This window comes from Bos indicus x Bos taurus, chromosome 1, assembly GCF_003369695.1.
Source record: "Bos indicus x Bos taurus breed Angus x Brahman F1 hybrid chromosome 1, Bos_hybrid_MaternalHap_v2.0, whole genome shotgun sequence".
In the NCBI taxonomy this organism is placed as follows: domain Eukaryota; kingdom Metazoa; phylum Chordata; class Mammalia; order Artiodactyla; family Bovidae; genus Bos; species Bos indicus x Bos taurus.
Window position 1 is genome coordinate 49,881,750 of NC_040076.1, and position 15,261 is coordinate 49,897,010.

Below are 15,261 nucleotides of genomic sequence, written 5' to 3' on the forward strand. Positions count from 1 at the left end.
CAAAATTATTCTTCTTGGACAGAACTACAAATATTGATGGAATAACATGACCAAGAAAATTTTGTTGCTCTGACTGTAATACTGAAATGTCTAAATATGCCTGTTTTTTAATGTATTGTTACTTTAACTTTTAGGAAAAGCCCGATGGCTCCCCAGTATTTATTGCCTTCAGGTCCTCTACAAAGAAAAGTGTGCAGTACGACGATGTACCAGAATACAAAGACAGATTGAACCTCTCAGAAAACTATACTCTCTCTATCAGTAATGCAAAGATCAGTGATGAAAAGAGATTTGTGTGCATGCTAGTAACTGAGGACGACGTGTTTGAGGCTCCTACAGTAGTCAAGGTGTTCAGTAAGTAGTCCGAATGCAACTGCTAAGTGGGATTGATGACTGGTCCTAGAAAATGTTCTTTAGAAACAAGGCTGAACTCTCGGTAGTGTCTCCTGTACTATCACTCTCTGTAGTGATACCTGTAGTATAGCAGGTATCGCGTAAGAGGACTTCTAGAGATCTTCATTCTGCTCATGCATACTGTCAATGAGAAAAACAAAAACCTGAAATTCAAATAAGAATTTTATCCAACAAAGAAACAGAATATTTTTTTTATTTGCAGTGAGGGAATAAAAGAATATTCTGTTGTTTTGTTGGATACAATTTCCTGTGATATGAAGTACTGTTAAATAAAAACTAGCCTGTGAACTTTTACTTTCACTGACATGTACAAATAAATGTTATGTGATAAATACTAATACATAGATACATAATACTGGGTTGGCCAGAAAGTTCATTGGGATTTTCTGTACAATGTTATGGAAAAATTTGAACATTTTTGATACACATATTCATGCATATCAATGCATATATAAGTATACATTAAGCTAAACCATATAAAATTGCCATTTTGATGTATAACAATAACAAAATGCAAGCAGGAGACCTAAGTTTTCTGTATATGTATATGTGTATATGTGTGTGTACACACACACATTCTGACCTTAAGCACTTAATGCTTGTTGATTTACATTCTGAGAGTGTTCAAATGGTTTAGAAAATTGCCATAAAATAAAGAAGTTCACCACACTCTGAAGGTGTATGTGGAATCCATCAGGGGAAAAAGTAGAGTAGGATTGGAAGAAGAGAAAGTTGTAAAGAAGCTTGGAATAATTACTGTAGGTTACTTTGGCTAATGATACTATGTAGTTAATGTGAGGGTACAAATAGCTCTGCAAATAAATGACTTGAGAAGTTCTAATTAAAATGTTTTATGTTTTAATATTTAAAATATCCCACCTTCATTGCATCATATCTTAGAAATTACAGGGAGAAAAATAGGTCTCAAAGGTTTCAGAATGCCAGTCTTTTTTAATTAGGCAAGAAGGTCTTACTTTTCTGTTTTTTCCACTGTTTTCTGATAACTTGACAGCACCTAGAAATTATTAAAATAAACAGGGAAGAAAGAAACCCAGAGGGCCTTGCTATTACAGCAAGTAACCTTGGATTTTTCCTGTTTCTCTTATAATAGCCCATGCAACTAAGTAGGATGGTCCCTTAAGCATTTATATGGACTTCAAAGCTCCTTTGGGCTCACGACAAGGATTCAAAGAGTGCTTATACTATCAAAGAAGCCTTTGTTCTCCAGAAGAACCGTGTAAAAGCATATTACATGTTTCAGTTGATTACCTTTCAGCTTAGAAGGCACTTTCCAGAAACCATCAACTCAACTCAATTATTTTATGGATCAAACCAAGTACCAAGTGTTTCTCAGTTATGCCCCCTTCTAGTAAACACCCCAAATAATCTCCATCCTGTATTTGCCAAAGTCCCATGTATTTTTTTCTTTCCTTTTATTTCACTTTTGTGTTATTAGGAAGATGAATTTTGCACTGCTAGAAACATTTTTTCTAAAGAGAGCATCCAAAATCTTTTAATTAGGCCATGATGTCGTAAATATAAGTATACAGGAATGTACTGCAGTAGGTACAGAGATTAAGTCACATCACTCTAAAGATTATGTGTATTGATGTCATTGTCACATTTCTTGTTATTATGTTAAAATTACCAAATATCAAGACAAGCTACAAGAAAGTTGAAAAAATCCAGGTTGTTCCATTTTCAGAATACAATTTTTAGAATATAATTTTTAAATGCTCAGAAATTCAGTTGGCTTAATTCGATAAAATTTGTAAGCTGCTTTGGAATACAGGGATATCTATGATTGTAAAAACAAACTCACACCCTGTATACCATCAGCTCCCGCTACCCCCCTTCTCTTTTGGATGTTGTTGAAAACAAAGTGATTCTCAGAAACAGAATTTGCATTCCAGGCTCTGGGCCAGGAAGAATTTAAATAGATGAGTTATACATTTTTGAAAATGGGGTTTTATACTAGAAACTGTGGGACCCTCCAAGTCCAATTAAATAAACAGCACAGCTCTTGATAAAGAAAGAGTTTGAAAGAGCATATAGGTACTTTGCTTTTTTAAAAAATAATGAATTTACTTTGGATCGTTATTTGTGAAGCAAATAGCAGCTGTGACATGGAGGCTTTCATTCTGTGCATGTACATATTGAAGTCACTTAAGAGTTACTAGGCTCATCAATCAGTCCTCTGTTTCCTTCTGTCGAGTCACCTAGCAACATGCATTGTGTACCACAGAATGAGTATGGTTAACGTGAGCTAATCCCAAATCAGCTTGCTGCAGAATGTCCGCCTCATAAGCAAAGTCAAACTGTTTTCGTTCAAACTAGAGGCCATGACTGATGACTTTATTACTCTGATGAAGGTTTGTTTATTCAGTTCTAAGCTATATCTCTCATGCAAGAAATCATGCCGGTAAAGCAGACCAGATCCAAAATAAGTCCGGTGCTTTGTCACCACTAATAAGGCATTTTTGTTTGGTAGTTAAATGGCACTAAAATCAGACTGTTTGCATTTAATGTACATTTGAAGTTAATAAAACTATCCCTTAGCAAGAGCAAACCTTTAAAAGTTCTCCCAAAGATTCATTGTTGTGATTGTGCAAAAGTCTTAGAGGTTGAATGCGTGCCCAGAGAGCCAAATGGCTAAATGGCTGTCGGTGGTATAATAGGAAAATCACTGAACTGGGCATTAGGAGATCTAGCTTTGTTAGATCTGCTACTAATTTCTGACCTTGGACAAATGACTTCACCAGTCAGGGCAAGGGGTGCAAGTCTCTCTTCATCTGTGAGTACTTCAGATTAGGTGCTGATTTTCCCACTCTGTTCCTAGAATTCTCTTGAGGAGATAATGAAAAAGGCTGAGGAAAGTGAGGAGCTGCTTCTACTTGATTAACTAGAATTCTAGTCCCTCGATGTTTCAAAGTTTTTTCATGATATTTTTTTCAGGGGAAAAAAAAATGAGAGAAGGGCTTGAGCACTAAAAAGCCTTTGAAAATCACAGTCTAGACTAATCTTCTGCACTGGTGTGTGTGGTGTTAAAAGGAAGACTATTTCTGTGACTCCGAGTCTGGTGTCTACCTGGACCAGCCAGCTCTTCTCCTAGTAATGGTTGACATCACAGTGTTATTTTAGAGCTTTCATTTGGACACTGAGCTCAATATTTATCAGAACTGAGCATCCCTCCTCCAACCCTCCCTGTGAAAATAATTCAACTTCAAATGCAAGTCACTTCTTTTTTTTAGTGAAAGAAGCAGAAAATAACCCTTTCAACAAATGAGATCTACCCTGTATATTTAATTTTGATCCTTTAAATGTAAAAAATAATACCTCTTCCCATCTCATAAGGAAAATAAACTATAATTTCATGCTCATGATGATTACTTAAAGTACATCAAGAGGTGATTGTCGAGAAAATACTGAGAGAAGCATCCTTGACTCACTGTAGCCAGTGCACCTGCCTCTTACTCTCCTCCCATATCAAATTGAGCTGTCCTCTGTTTGGCTTTTGAGAATAACTCTAGTGCATTGTGGGTGATATAGAGTAGTTTTGTGTTCATCACTTCATCCTCACTTGGCTGTGAAACCCTTGACAAAATTATTTTAATAATGCTAATAAATTTGTGACATGACCTTTCCTTTCAATTCTATACTTAGTTATGAATCCATGAATCATATTAAGATGTAATTCACATAAAGCTTTTTCAAACACTTTGGAATCAATATGCAATTTTGCTAAAATAGTACACGTCCTCTTTTATGGTCCTCTAACCGATACTCATCAATTGTTATAAGCTAATATGAGAGAAAGTTACCTGCAAAATATGTATTTAATATGAAATATTTGAAACAAAAGTTTGAGAAAATAACTCAAAGAAATGCAATTGGTATTAGCCTTACTTCCTCAGTATTCAATATGACTCTTTCTTCTAAATAGGAAAATGAACAACTGTACAAATAGAACTAAATTTTAAGTATCCTTTCATCAGGTTTCCCTGGGTTTGCTGCAACTTTCTTTTATTGAAATAATAAATTTTAGAGAGTGTTTATGGAAACAAGCACACATGGACATGTGGAAAAGACCAACAGTTTTATCACACCAGTATTGACAGTTATACAGAGTTTATAAATTACAGTAGAGGAATATATTCTACATTAGAGGAAATATGTGTCTAACCGAGTTGTCATCTGATTTTCATGAACTAGACATTAGTGCAACCTAACAAAACTGCCCACCTGCACTTTCTATTAAAAATCTAATTTTTTAGAGGATCTTTTCAAATCTATATATATTCCAGGCGTAGATAGTAACTGAAGAGGAAACAGAAAACTATTTGCTCTTTTTTTCTTGTTAATCTTGATTTTTCATCAACCACATAAATTAATATAATACTTTTCCCCTTTTGAGCTCTGAAAGAGGTGTCACTGAGTAGCTGACTTTAGTTCCCAGAGAACTTTCACTTACTCAAACCCCAAGATTTTCATTCTGTTTAAATATTTTGGATGTAGCCCTATCGCAAAGGCATTGGACATTTGCCATCAAACATTGGATTCTGAACAAAATTTAAGGTTTTATCAGTAACTCAAGTTGTAATTATGAGCTTTAATTATTGTATTTTAAAATAGTGACAAAATTAGGACTTGCTGATGTGTAGAAGGCTACATATTTCCAAGAAATTGCTATTTATTTTGAGTAGTTTTTCATAATTTTTGGTCACATTCTTAGCAATGAGATAGCCAGGTCACTTCTTATTTGTGTTAATGTAATTGTTTGTTATTCTTTTCTATTTTTCTATCTTTCTTCACTTTTTAATCTTTCTTATATTTTCTTTTTTTTAAATTTTATTTTATTTTTAAACTTTACAATATTGTGTTAGTTTTGCCAAATATCGAAATGAATCCGCCACAGGTATACATGTGTTCCCCATCCTGAACCCTCTTCCCTCCTCCCTCCCCATACCATCCCTCTGGGTCGTCCCAGTGCACCATCCCCAAGCATCCAGTATCGTGCATCGAACCTGGACTGGTGACTCGTTTTATACATGATATTATACATGCTTCAATGCCATTCTCCCAAATCTTCCCACCCTCTCCCTCTCCCACAGAGTCCATAAGACTGTTCTATACATCAGTGTCTCTTTTGCTGTCTCGTACACAGGGTTATTGTTACCATCTTTCTAAATTCCATATATATGCGTTAGTATACTGTATTGGTGTTTTTCTTTCTGGCTTACTTCACTCTGTATAATAGGCTCCAGTTTCATCTACCTCATTAGAACTGAATCTGTGCATTTAGAATATAGATAATTGGTCTTCAGGAAACTGTATCAAGAAAATTATATTTCTAGAATTAACAGTAGATAGTCTGGAGAAGGCAATGGCAACCCACTCCAGTACTCTTGCCTGGAAAATCCCATGGATGGAGGAGCCTGGGGGGCTGCAGTCCATGGGGTTGCTAGGAGTCAGACACGACTGAGAGACTTCACTTTCAGTTTTCACTCTCATGCATTAGAGAAGGAAATGGCAACCCACTCCAGTATTCCTGCCTGGAGAATCCCAGGGACGGGGGAGCCTGGTGGGCTGCCGTCTATGGGTCACACAGAGTCGGACACGACTGAAGCGACTTAGCAGCAGCAGCAGGCCTCCTATAATTGAAGTGCAAGTTCAACACATAGGCAAATTCACTATTATTATTCATTGTTCTAATTTCTAATATAAAATAATTGCAAAGGGAAAATTAACTCTGGATATTAACTTGAAGAAGATTACATTATTTTTGCCTGGAATCTTGGTGATACCCATTTTGCTGTTCCAAAGACTTTTTGTCTTCTTTCATGGTTCCTATAATGGTCTGGTTAGGTAACATGTCTGATAACTGAATTCCAAACTGAATAATAATTATAGAAAAACAAGTTTAGTTCGGTAGTAAATGTACAGTGGTAGACAGTAAGATTATGGAAGAAAGGATAGCTGGTTGTCTTTGTCTATTTATTTGAGAATAGAATAGTTCTCCATGAAACTCATAAAAATCAATGACAGTGTGAGGAAGTATCCATTTTCTATAGACTAATTGTTAGGCCAATTAATAAGTTAAAAAATCCATCAGTGATAGACAACTAAAGGCTAGAATAAAATAAGTTTAAATAATACCATGCTGATCCAATTTGTAATCAGTTTTTCCCAAAGCCTCTATTAGAATATATGCTTATAGAACTTCCTATATTGAAAATGCCTCTGTCCATTATCTTAGGTTCCAAATTTGAAAGATTTTCTCACATTTATAGTTTCATAATATAACTTCACTTAAAAGACAAGGTTTGAGATAATAGGAAACTTGAGTTTCTACATCCCTTAACCACTATATATTTCCCTTGATTTTAGAGCAGTGATTCTTAAACTACACTGTGCCCCAAAATCCCCAATGGAACTTGTTTTAAGAATAGATAGGTTTATAGGATTTCCCCTAGATATGATTCAGTTGGCCTGGTAGAGCTCAGAAATCTGTATTTTAAATAAGCACCCCTGTGATTCAAATTCATGTGAACTCCAGTTTTCATCTAAAGAGTTGGAAATTATTGATAAGTAGAAAGTGCACATGGTAATCAATTGCAGATAATATGTCCTCTTTAATACATTAACCTCTGTTACCATCTAAACCATACTCACTGTTTATAAAGCATCCAGAAAATGTCACCAATATTTTATTCACAGGAGTAATAAGCATTTAAAATAATATTTAATATAATAAAGCAAATATCTGGAATGGGTAGCTAACCAGATTTATTAATTATAGATTATATGGGAAAACTTTATTGTGTTGCTTATTTTTCTACTTTGAGTAAATTATTTTTCTGTAAACCAAATCACAAATGTCCATTTTCTTCTTCCACATACACTTAAAATTTCTCTGTTTAACTTTAGAGCAACCATCGAAACCTGAAATTGTAAGCAAAGCCCCATTTCTTGAGACAGACAAGCTTAAAAAGGTAAGAACTTATTTTTGATTGATTGCCTTTCCTTAGTATATTGTTGAATGCCTTTTCTTGTCCCCAGATGCCAGGACAAATAAGATAGACTTTGCTCTGTGGAGTTGCCAGTGTTCCAGGCACCAGTCAGAAAGTCTGCACAAGGTAGAAAGGAGACACAGAGGAAGATGTGGTTATTTCTGAAGGGAGGAGGGGGAGATGAGAGTTTCTTTTTAAAAAAAGCATAAGTCTTTCTTGTTTGAATGAACTGAATGTTTAATGAAGTCATGGTAGATGAGTACATTTTCTGCACACCACAGTCAGAAAGGGCTTTCCAACAATATGAAATAATACCATGTGAAAGGAAACGGCATGGTTGGGAAGCACATTATTTGTACTGCTGGAATTTTGGGTGCTCAAGCCAGTGGGCAAGAGAGCCCAGTAAGAAGTAAGTCTCAAGGGTTAAGAGAGGCTGGATTCTGACAAACCTTCTGTCATGTATAATGTTTGGTCTCTATCTTACTGACAAACTATTGAAAAGTTGAAGTAAAGGTATAAGATCAGATTTGTACAATCATATTAGCAGAGATTTGAAGGAAAGACAAAATTGGAGTTCCATATATGAGCACATCACCTGATTCATAATCTCATTTTCACTAATTAGAATAGCCCAAATTTCCTTTATTGGAGGAAAAAGCAAGTTCAAAATTCCTTGAATCAGATTAAAGTTGACTGCATAATATTATTTGATAAACACTAAATATTAAAACGGAGAAGGCGATGGCACCCCACTCCAGTACTCTTGCCTGGAAAATCCCATGGATGGAGGAGCCTGGTAGGCTGCAGTCCATGGGGTCGCAAAGAGTCGGACACGACTGAGCGACTTCCCTTTCACTTTTCACCTTCATGCATTGGAGAAGGAAATGGCAACCCACTCCAGTGTTCTTGCCTGGAGAATCCCAGGGACGAGGGAGCTTGGTGGGCTGCTGTCTATGGGGTCGCACAGAGTCAGACACGACTGAAGCGACTTAGCAGCAGCAGCAGCAAATATTAAAAACTGGAGTAGGAAATGACAACCTACTCCATTTCCAGTATTCTTGCCTAGAGAAGCCCATGGACAGAGGAGCCTGGTGGGCTACAGTCCACAGGATTGCAAAGAATTGTACATGGCTGAGCATGTACACACATGCACAGACACACACACACACAAATATTAAAAACACATGTGAAGTACAGTGGTGAGGATTACAGTTCATTGTAAGTATATGTCATCTGAAATGTAGCATGAAGTTGGAGAGGCAGCCTCATTTTAACACCGTTAATGATTCTTTCAAATGCAGATCTATCAACCATGGTAATAGCCAATGTTAATGCAGTTATATTATTTAGTTAACGTTAAAAATGAAGACTGTCAAAATGAATTGGGTAATGCTTTTAAATGAATGTGATTTTACTAATGGTGGCAGCATCTACTGCACATTTTAAAATGGGCAAGACTATAATTTTAAACACAAGACATTGTTTTTATGTAAGAGTGCATTCATTCAGTCCTTAGTTGGGACTTGTAAAATGAATGGATCAAGAAATCATTGGAGTAACTCTGCATCCCTTGAGGAGTCTGGGGCTTTCAAATGGACAACCCGTGATGGAACCAAGGTTGTAATATTTCCTCTCTATATTGCAGTTGGGTGAGTGCATTTCAAAAGACAGTTATCCAGATGGCAACATCACATGGTACAGGAATGGAAAAGTTCTGCAACCTCTTGAAGGAGGTGGGTAAGAAGTGGGCAATAAATTCAGGTGACCTGTTTTGCCTTTCTCTTGTCTAAGCATTCTTTAGTCTATCCTGAGTCTAAATGCATTGCCCTCTTTTGATTTATGACTCTATATTCTTTGTTACTTAAGTATCCATTAAATCAGTAAGGGATTTTTTAAAACCCGTCATTTTAGACCTTGTGCAGAAGAATCAAGAGCAGAGAAAATTATCTCTGTATATGGCATGTTCTAGAAGTTAATTAAAGTGAGTGGGAGATAAAATTCCCAGGATTCTATTTCTGTCCATGTCTCTGATTCATGCTTTTGAAAAGACATCTACCTCACTACATGTCAATTTTCCCTCCTGTTAAATGCAGTAAGAAGGACGAAACCACTTCTCAAAGTTTTTATGACAGTTAATTAAGGGCTGTGATTTTCCGATGAAAGATCCTACCATTAGTGTTCTTTATTTTCTTCAGCGGTGGTCATAATTTTTAGAAAGCAAATGGACTCAGTAACTCAGCTCTATACCATGACTTCATCCCTGGAGTACAAGACAACCAAGGCTGACATACAAATGCCATTCACCTGCTCTGTGACATATTATGGACCATCTGGCCAGAAAACAGTTTACTCTGAACAAGCAGTTTTTGATATTTACTGTAAGTACCTCAATATAATTATACAATTTTAATATATTGGAAAAAATGTTCCAATGTTAAGTCCCAATTCATAAGTTCTTTGGAATCTATTTCCAAATTCCCATCCCTATTCCATAGTACCCAAGTAATATCTTCCTTTTTGCAAGACCTATAGAATAAATGCTCACCCATCTTATGATAGCTTTAAGTCTCTACTTTGTTATTTATAATCATCTCCTCTGTATTCTCTAACTTAGTCTGATTTCTTCTGTTAATTCTCAACCCTGGTACATAGTCATGGATTTTGTAGGAGTTCAGAATGCCGCTGATGGTTTTCTGAATGAATGACAGATGAATAGAGACTTATGACTGATTGGTTTTCTAGATATGGAATTTCCATTTTAATAAAGAGAAATATTTTAATAGTGCAATCAATTGCATAAGTTAGATAGGATGTTGAATTCCAAGGTATTTTGTTTAACTTTACACCACAGATTTTAAAACCTGGAATATTAGACTACAAAGGAACTTTCTTGATCATCTAAGTCCATTATTTTATTTAACAGCAAAATGAGACTCAGAGACTTGCCCTAAATTAGCTTTAGCAACTGGATTAGAATCCTTTTCTCCAATGCTATGTTCCTTCCTATAAGATGGAAGTCAAGATAATATGATTTAGAGCAAAGATGCTGGCTCAATCAAGTTTCATTGCTGTCAGTTACTATGTATTTCTAGAAAATAAGCTTAACTACTTTGTCTCAGTTTTCATATTTTGAAATAGGAAAATATAATACTTAACTCATGGTGGTGTTATGGAGATTAAGTGAAATGAAAAATCTAAAATAGCACTATATGTAGCACATTAAATGCCTGTTAATAAGTACTATTATCATTTTTACCTAATAAGCATATAGACATATTTTTCAGGGAATGAAAAATATATAGACATATATTTCAGGGAATGATACAGAATATTTCACTATTTTTAATGAATTATAAATTCCCATAATACTGTCATATGTTGTAGAATAACCTAATACTTCTACATCTATTTGAGAGAAAGGGTAGAAATGCCCATTAAACCTTCAAAGAGTTTTATCTCAGCTACATTTCTATTTGGGTTCCATGAAGTGCAGAATCTTATATAAAGAGCAAAACTGAAATTCCACTTGCTCTAACCATCATGAGATGTTTTGCCTTAAACTTTGTAAACAAGTTTCAACTTGATTTAAAAGCAAGGATTGAGAGGATTTCATCATGTACAGCTTATCTAAAATCAAACTATTATTTCTGTATGTGGAAATAGAACTCTGTTCAGAGATATTCAATTGGAAATAAACTATCTTGGTGTAAGTACAGAAGTACAAAATAGGAAAGAACATCAAGATGAGTGGAAAAGATTGGAAAATTGGCTTAGAAAGAACAGAATCTATGTGAATATCAGGCATGGGGAAATAGATGGGTAGAAAAGTCCTTGGATGAATAAGAAAGAAATGATTTTACTGTGACTGGCTGTGCGGGACATATTTGGCAGAGCTTTTGAGAAGCCACAATGTATGCAGTGCTGGCCTTCAAAGCTAAGACCCAAAAGTGTTTAAGACATTGTCCTGACATTCAAGAGGTTTCTCCAGTAGAGAAGATATGTGCATCAGAAGGAAATTGTCAGTGCAAGGTTGCAACTGGTAAGTGCCACAGAGACTCAGTGAATAGTCCTGAGAGTTCAGGTGTGCAAGAATAGTGATCCCCAGACATTATTGTGCATCAGAACCCCCTGAAGGACTTGTGAGAATACAGACTACTGGACCTGGCTCTAGAGTTTCTCATCCAGTAGGTATGAGACCCTGGTTTGATTCCTGCATCAGGAAGATCCACTGGAGAAGGGAGAGGCTACCCATGCCAGTATTCGTGGGCTTCCCTGGTGGCTCAGCTGGTACTGCAATGAGGGACACCTAGGTTCGATCCCTGGGTTGGGAAGATCCCCTGGAGACGGGAACGGGTACTCACTCCAGTATTCTGGCCTAGAGAACTCCATGCACTGTATAGTCCCTGGGGTCGCAAAGACTTGGACATGACTGAGCGATTTTCATTGCTCCAGTATGACTTCAGAGAAGAGAAAGAGGAACTAAATGAAAAGTACAGAAGTATACATTCAAGATAAAGAAATGTGATCAATTCATCTTGAAAGTTTTATAGAATCTACCTCTTTCATCTGTGTATATCTGATTCACAGTATACCTCTTTCATCTGTGTGTATCTAATTGTGCCTTTTGACACTGCCTAAGATTATGCCACCATTCCTCATTGCTGGTATTTTTGTAACAGCTTCAAAAATAGTTCTCCTGTCTATTCACCCCAAACTTCCCTGCAAGCTGCGGCCAGAAATATCTTTCTAAAACACAAATGGGAACATGTTACTCCTGTGATGAAAACTCTTTAGCAACTCCCCAGATCTTTCAGGGTGATGTTTACATTTTCAATTTCAAAAATGCCTTGAGTCTCCTATAGCCGTGGCCCTTTCCTTTCTCAACCTTCACCACTTCACTGCCTTCTGTAATCTGTTCTATTTTCCAAATCCCTCCTGTAGAATGCTGTGTACATTCCTATTTATATGCTGTCACGCTGTCACCTTTATTATCCAGCAAACATCTTATTTTTCAAAACCTAGCTCTGGGGTCAGCTCCAACTGGAAGCTTCCTCATCTGGTGAATCTATAAGCTACCAGTGATTGCTATGCTTATGCATCTTAGGCAGTTTTAATGTTGTTACAGTCTTAATTTATAAGTTTGATGTCATCATAAAAGAGTTTTATTTATGATGGACACTAAGGACAGGGAATTGCTGTTTTCAACTTTGTAACTCCAGCACTTAGTACTTGAACTAAACAAGTATTAACCAAATGAATGAACATAAGATAAATGGAGAGATGAGAAAAAGAAAAACTGAGTAGACCCTTTTGTTTATTATGTAGGGGTATATATGGAGTAATGAGATATATGATTCTTACCCAAAGTAAGTTCAAAGCAGTTGTGGATACCAGATTAAGAAATTTTTATTTCAATCTTTGCTTGTTGGGAATGCATGAAGACTTTAAATATCATTGTAATAGTCAAAGCACTATTTCCAAAACTGATTTAGAGAAAATATGTATAAAGATGTAGAAAACAGAAAGGCTTATGGTGAGGAACTAAATGTCGTTTAGTGGCAATGTTTCAGATGTAGATTAATTAGAGCCTTCACTAGGGAAGTGTTGGGAGAAGAGAAGGGAAGAATCAGATGCAAAATATAAGGATTAGTCATTAAGATTGGGTGATTGAGTGGATAAGAGAAGACAAAGGAGAAAGCTGGAGTAACTGGCAGACTGATGATTTACTAATAGAGTAAAATTCAAAGTCAAAGGGAGAGTATGAGATCATTAATTTTGTTGGACGCACATTAGCCAGCATCCAGAAAGCCACTGTTAAAACTCCAACGTGTTACATTAACCCCCTGATCTCAGTCTAGGTCTTCAACTCTCCAGTACAGAGCAGAGCCTATTGAAGAAGGGATACAGACAAGCAGGATTAAAATAAAGCAGAAAGTAAGATCGATTATGATTCCTGGCTGTTCTGGTGTCAGCTTTGGTCAGAGATATGCTGCAGTGACGTGAGACAGACCAAACCAGGCAGAGAAGGGCCATGTGAATGAGTGAGGGAGGCCTAAAAATGGAAGGCCAGTGGGGGACAAACTTTATTTACTTTCCCACTGTACTGAGAACTGGTCAGGGAATTACCTCGGGCAAATTCAGAAAAATGAACAAATATACTAAGTCAATTACTGTTTAGCCTCAGAACCTTCTGGGCAAATATTCAGAAATGCCCAAGCATGAAAAAAGTCAGAGGCAATCTATAACAACCCTTCTAGGTTTCTTTTTTTTTTTTTTTCTGCCTTTAATCTTAGAAAGGCAAGTAAATGATTGAAAGAGATAGAAGAAAAAACAGCTATACTACTTATTCATCTCACTTTATTAGCTAATAGCAAAGTAAGTCTTCATAGATGGATTCTTTTTAGTGCTGCCAGTTTGGAAATATAGACACATGCCTCAGTAGTTATTAAGCCTTGTGGAAAAGGCTCTCTAAAATAAACCTTTACATTATATGATTTCCAAATTCATTGTTCATTGTATTACCAGCTACATAACAAGTGAATATATTAGAAAATGGGTCATTTATAACTGCCAACACCGCCTCCTTTGATTTCCTGTTGGGTAGATATGGTCCACTGTGCATCCAGCTTTTAATTCCTTTAGCATTCTACTGTTGAGCAGTAGCCTTGACCAAAGAATACCCTTTAGCCCTATTTTCTCCTTAAAAATGACCAAAATGGAATTTAAGGTTGCATCTTGGCTCCAATGAACAGAAAAGAATTACAATACATTCACAGTTCTGTTGATTGTATTATATTAAGGGTCTTGCTCTGTTTATGGGATTCATCTTTCTGAAAGCAAATCTGCTCTCCTGCAGACCAAAAATCTTCCTGGTATTATTTGGCTCATGTCCCTTTTTATTTAATATAAGATATTATTGTGTAATATGAGTGTGGGGGTGCCTGATAGTTTTAGCTCTTTTTCTAGCAATCTTTCCAAACTGTAAGATATGTGTAATATAGTTAAATGTCCTTATAATGAGATTATACAATGAGATTGTTCCTACTGGTCTTTTACAATAAAATAATTATGGTCATTCCTATTTCAGGTAAAGACATTTTGCTAAGAAGAAATTGATTTTTATGTAACAGAGCTTCTTTGTAGTTTGCTCTAACCAAGATTAGTACTTGTTATAGCAAGTAGCTATTAACTTCAGTCCTTCTATAAAAAGATACATTTAAGTAATTACCATTACTAGCTTCTTGAGAAAACTGTGTATAATTTAGTCACTTACATTATATGTACAAAGTAATTTGGTACTTGATGAAATGGTTAACTTGTGTTTGTGACTCTTGCAGATCCTACAGAGCAGGTGACAATACAAGTGCTGCCATCAAAAAATGCCATCAAAGAAGGGGACAATATCACTCTTAAATGCTTGGGAAATGGTAACCCTCCTCCTGAGGAGTTTTTGTTTTACTTACCAGTAAGTGATTCAGGATTTTTACTTGAGCTAGACGGCTATCATTCTGTCCTATTGTTTGGCAGTTGGCTGACATTAAGAATTGTATGTTCTTGGGCAGCTTAAGTGAGAAAGGATGTTATTCTTAGAGACAACGGACACCTCTGGAATGTCCTTTAAAAGTTTTTTGGCATATGCCAGTGTTCTTGCCTTTTTTTATTCAATGTTAAGTGGAATCAGGGACAAAGAGGAGAAGACCTGATCATAGGAAACCATAATGGTAGAAACTCAAAGTCTCATCATCCAAATAAACCAAAATAATCTGCTCTTCATAAGCAGACAAATATAAAATGTAGAATGATGATAGCAAATGGTTTGATGTGGATTCTAAATCCA

At 36.0% G+C, this 15,261-nt stretch overlaps 1 protein-coding gene across 2 annotated transcripts in view; it reads left to right on the forward strand.

Moving 5' to 3' along the window:
* Positions 1 to 15,261, forward strand: part of ALCAM (activated leukocyte cell adhesion molecule) — a 229,005-nt gene that overhangs the window by 162,977 nt on the left and 50,767 nt on the right. For both annotated transcript variants that reach the window (XM_027564514.1, XM_027564429.1), the window contains exons 3-7: positions 135 to 354; positions 7,342 to 7,406; positions 9,070 to 9,157; positions 9,620 to 9,802; positions 14,762 to 14,889. In XM_027564514.1, coding sequence (XP_027420315.1) covers positions 135 to 354; positions 7,342 to 7,406; positions 9,070 to 9,157; positions 9,620 to 9,802; positions 14,762 to 14,889 — 684 coding nt within the window. The remainder of the gene's footprint in view (positions 1 to 134; positions 355 to 7,341; positions 7,407 to 9,069; positions 9,158 to 9,619; positions 9,803 to 14,761; positions 14,890 to 15,261) is intronic.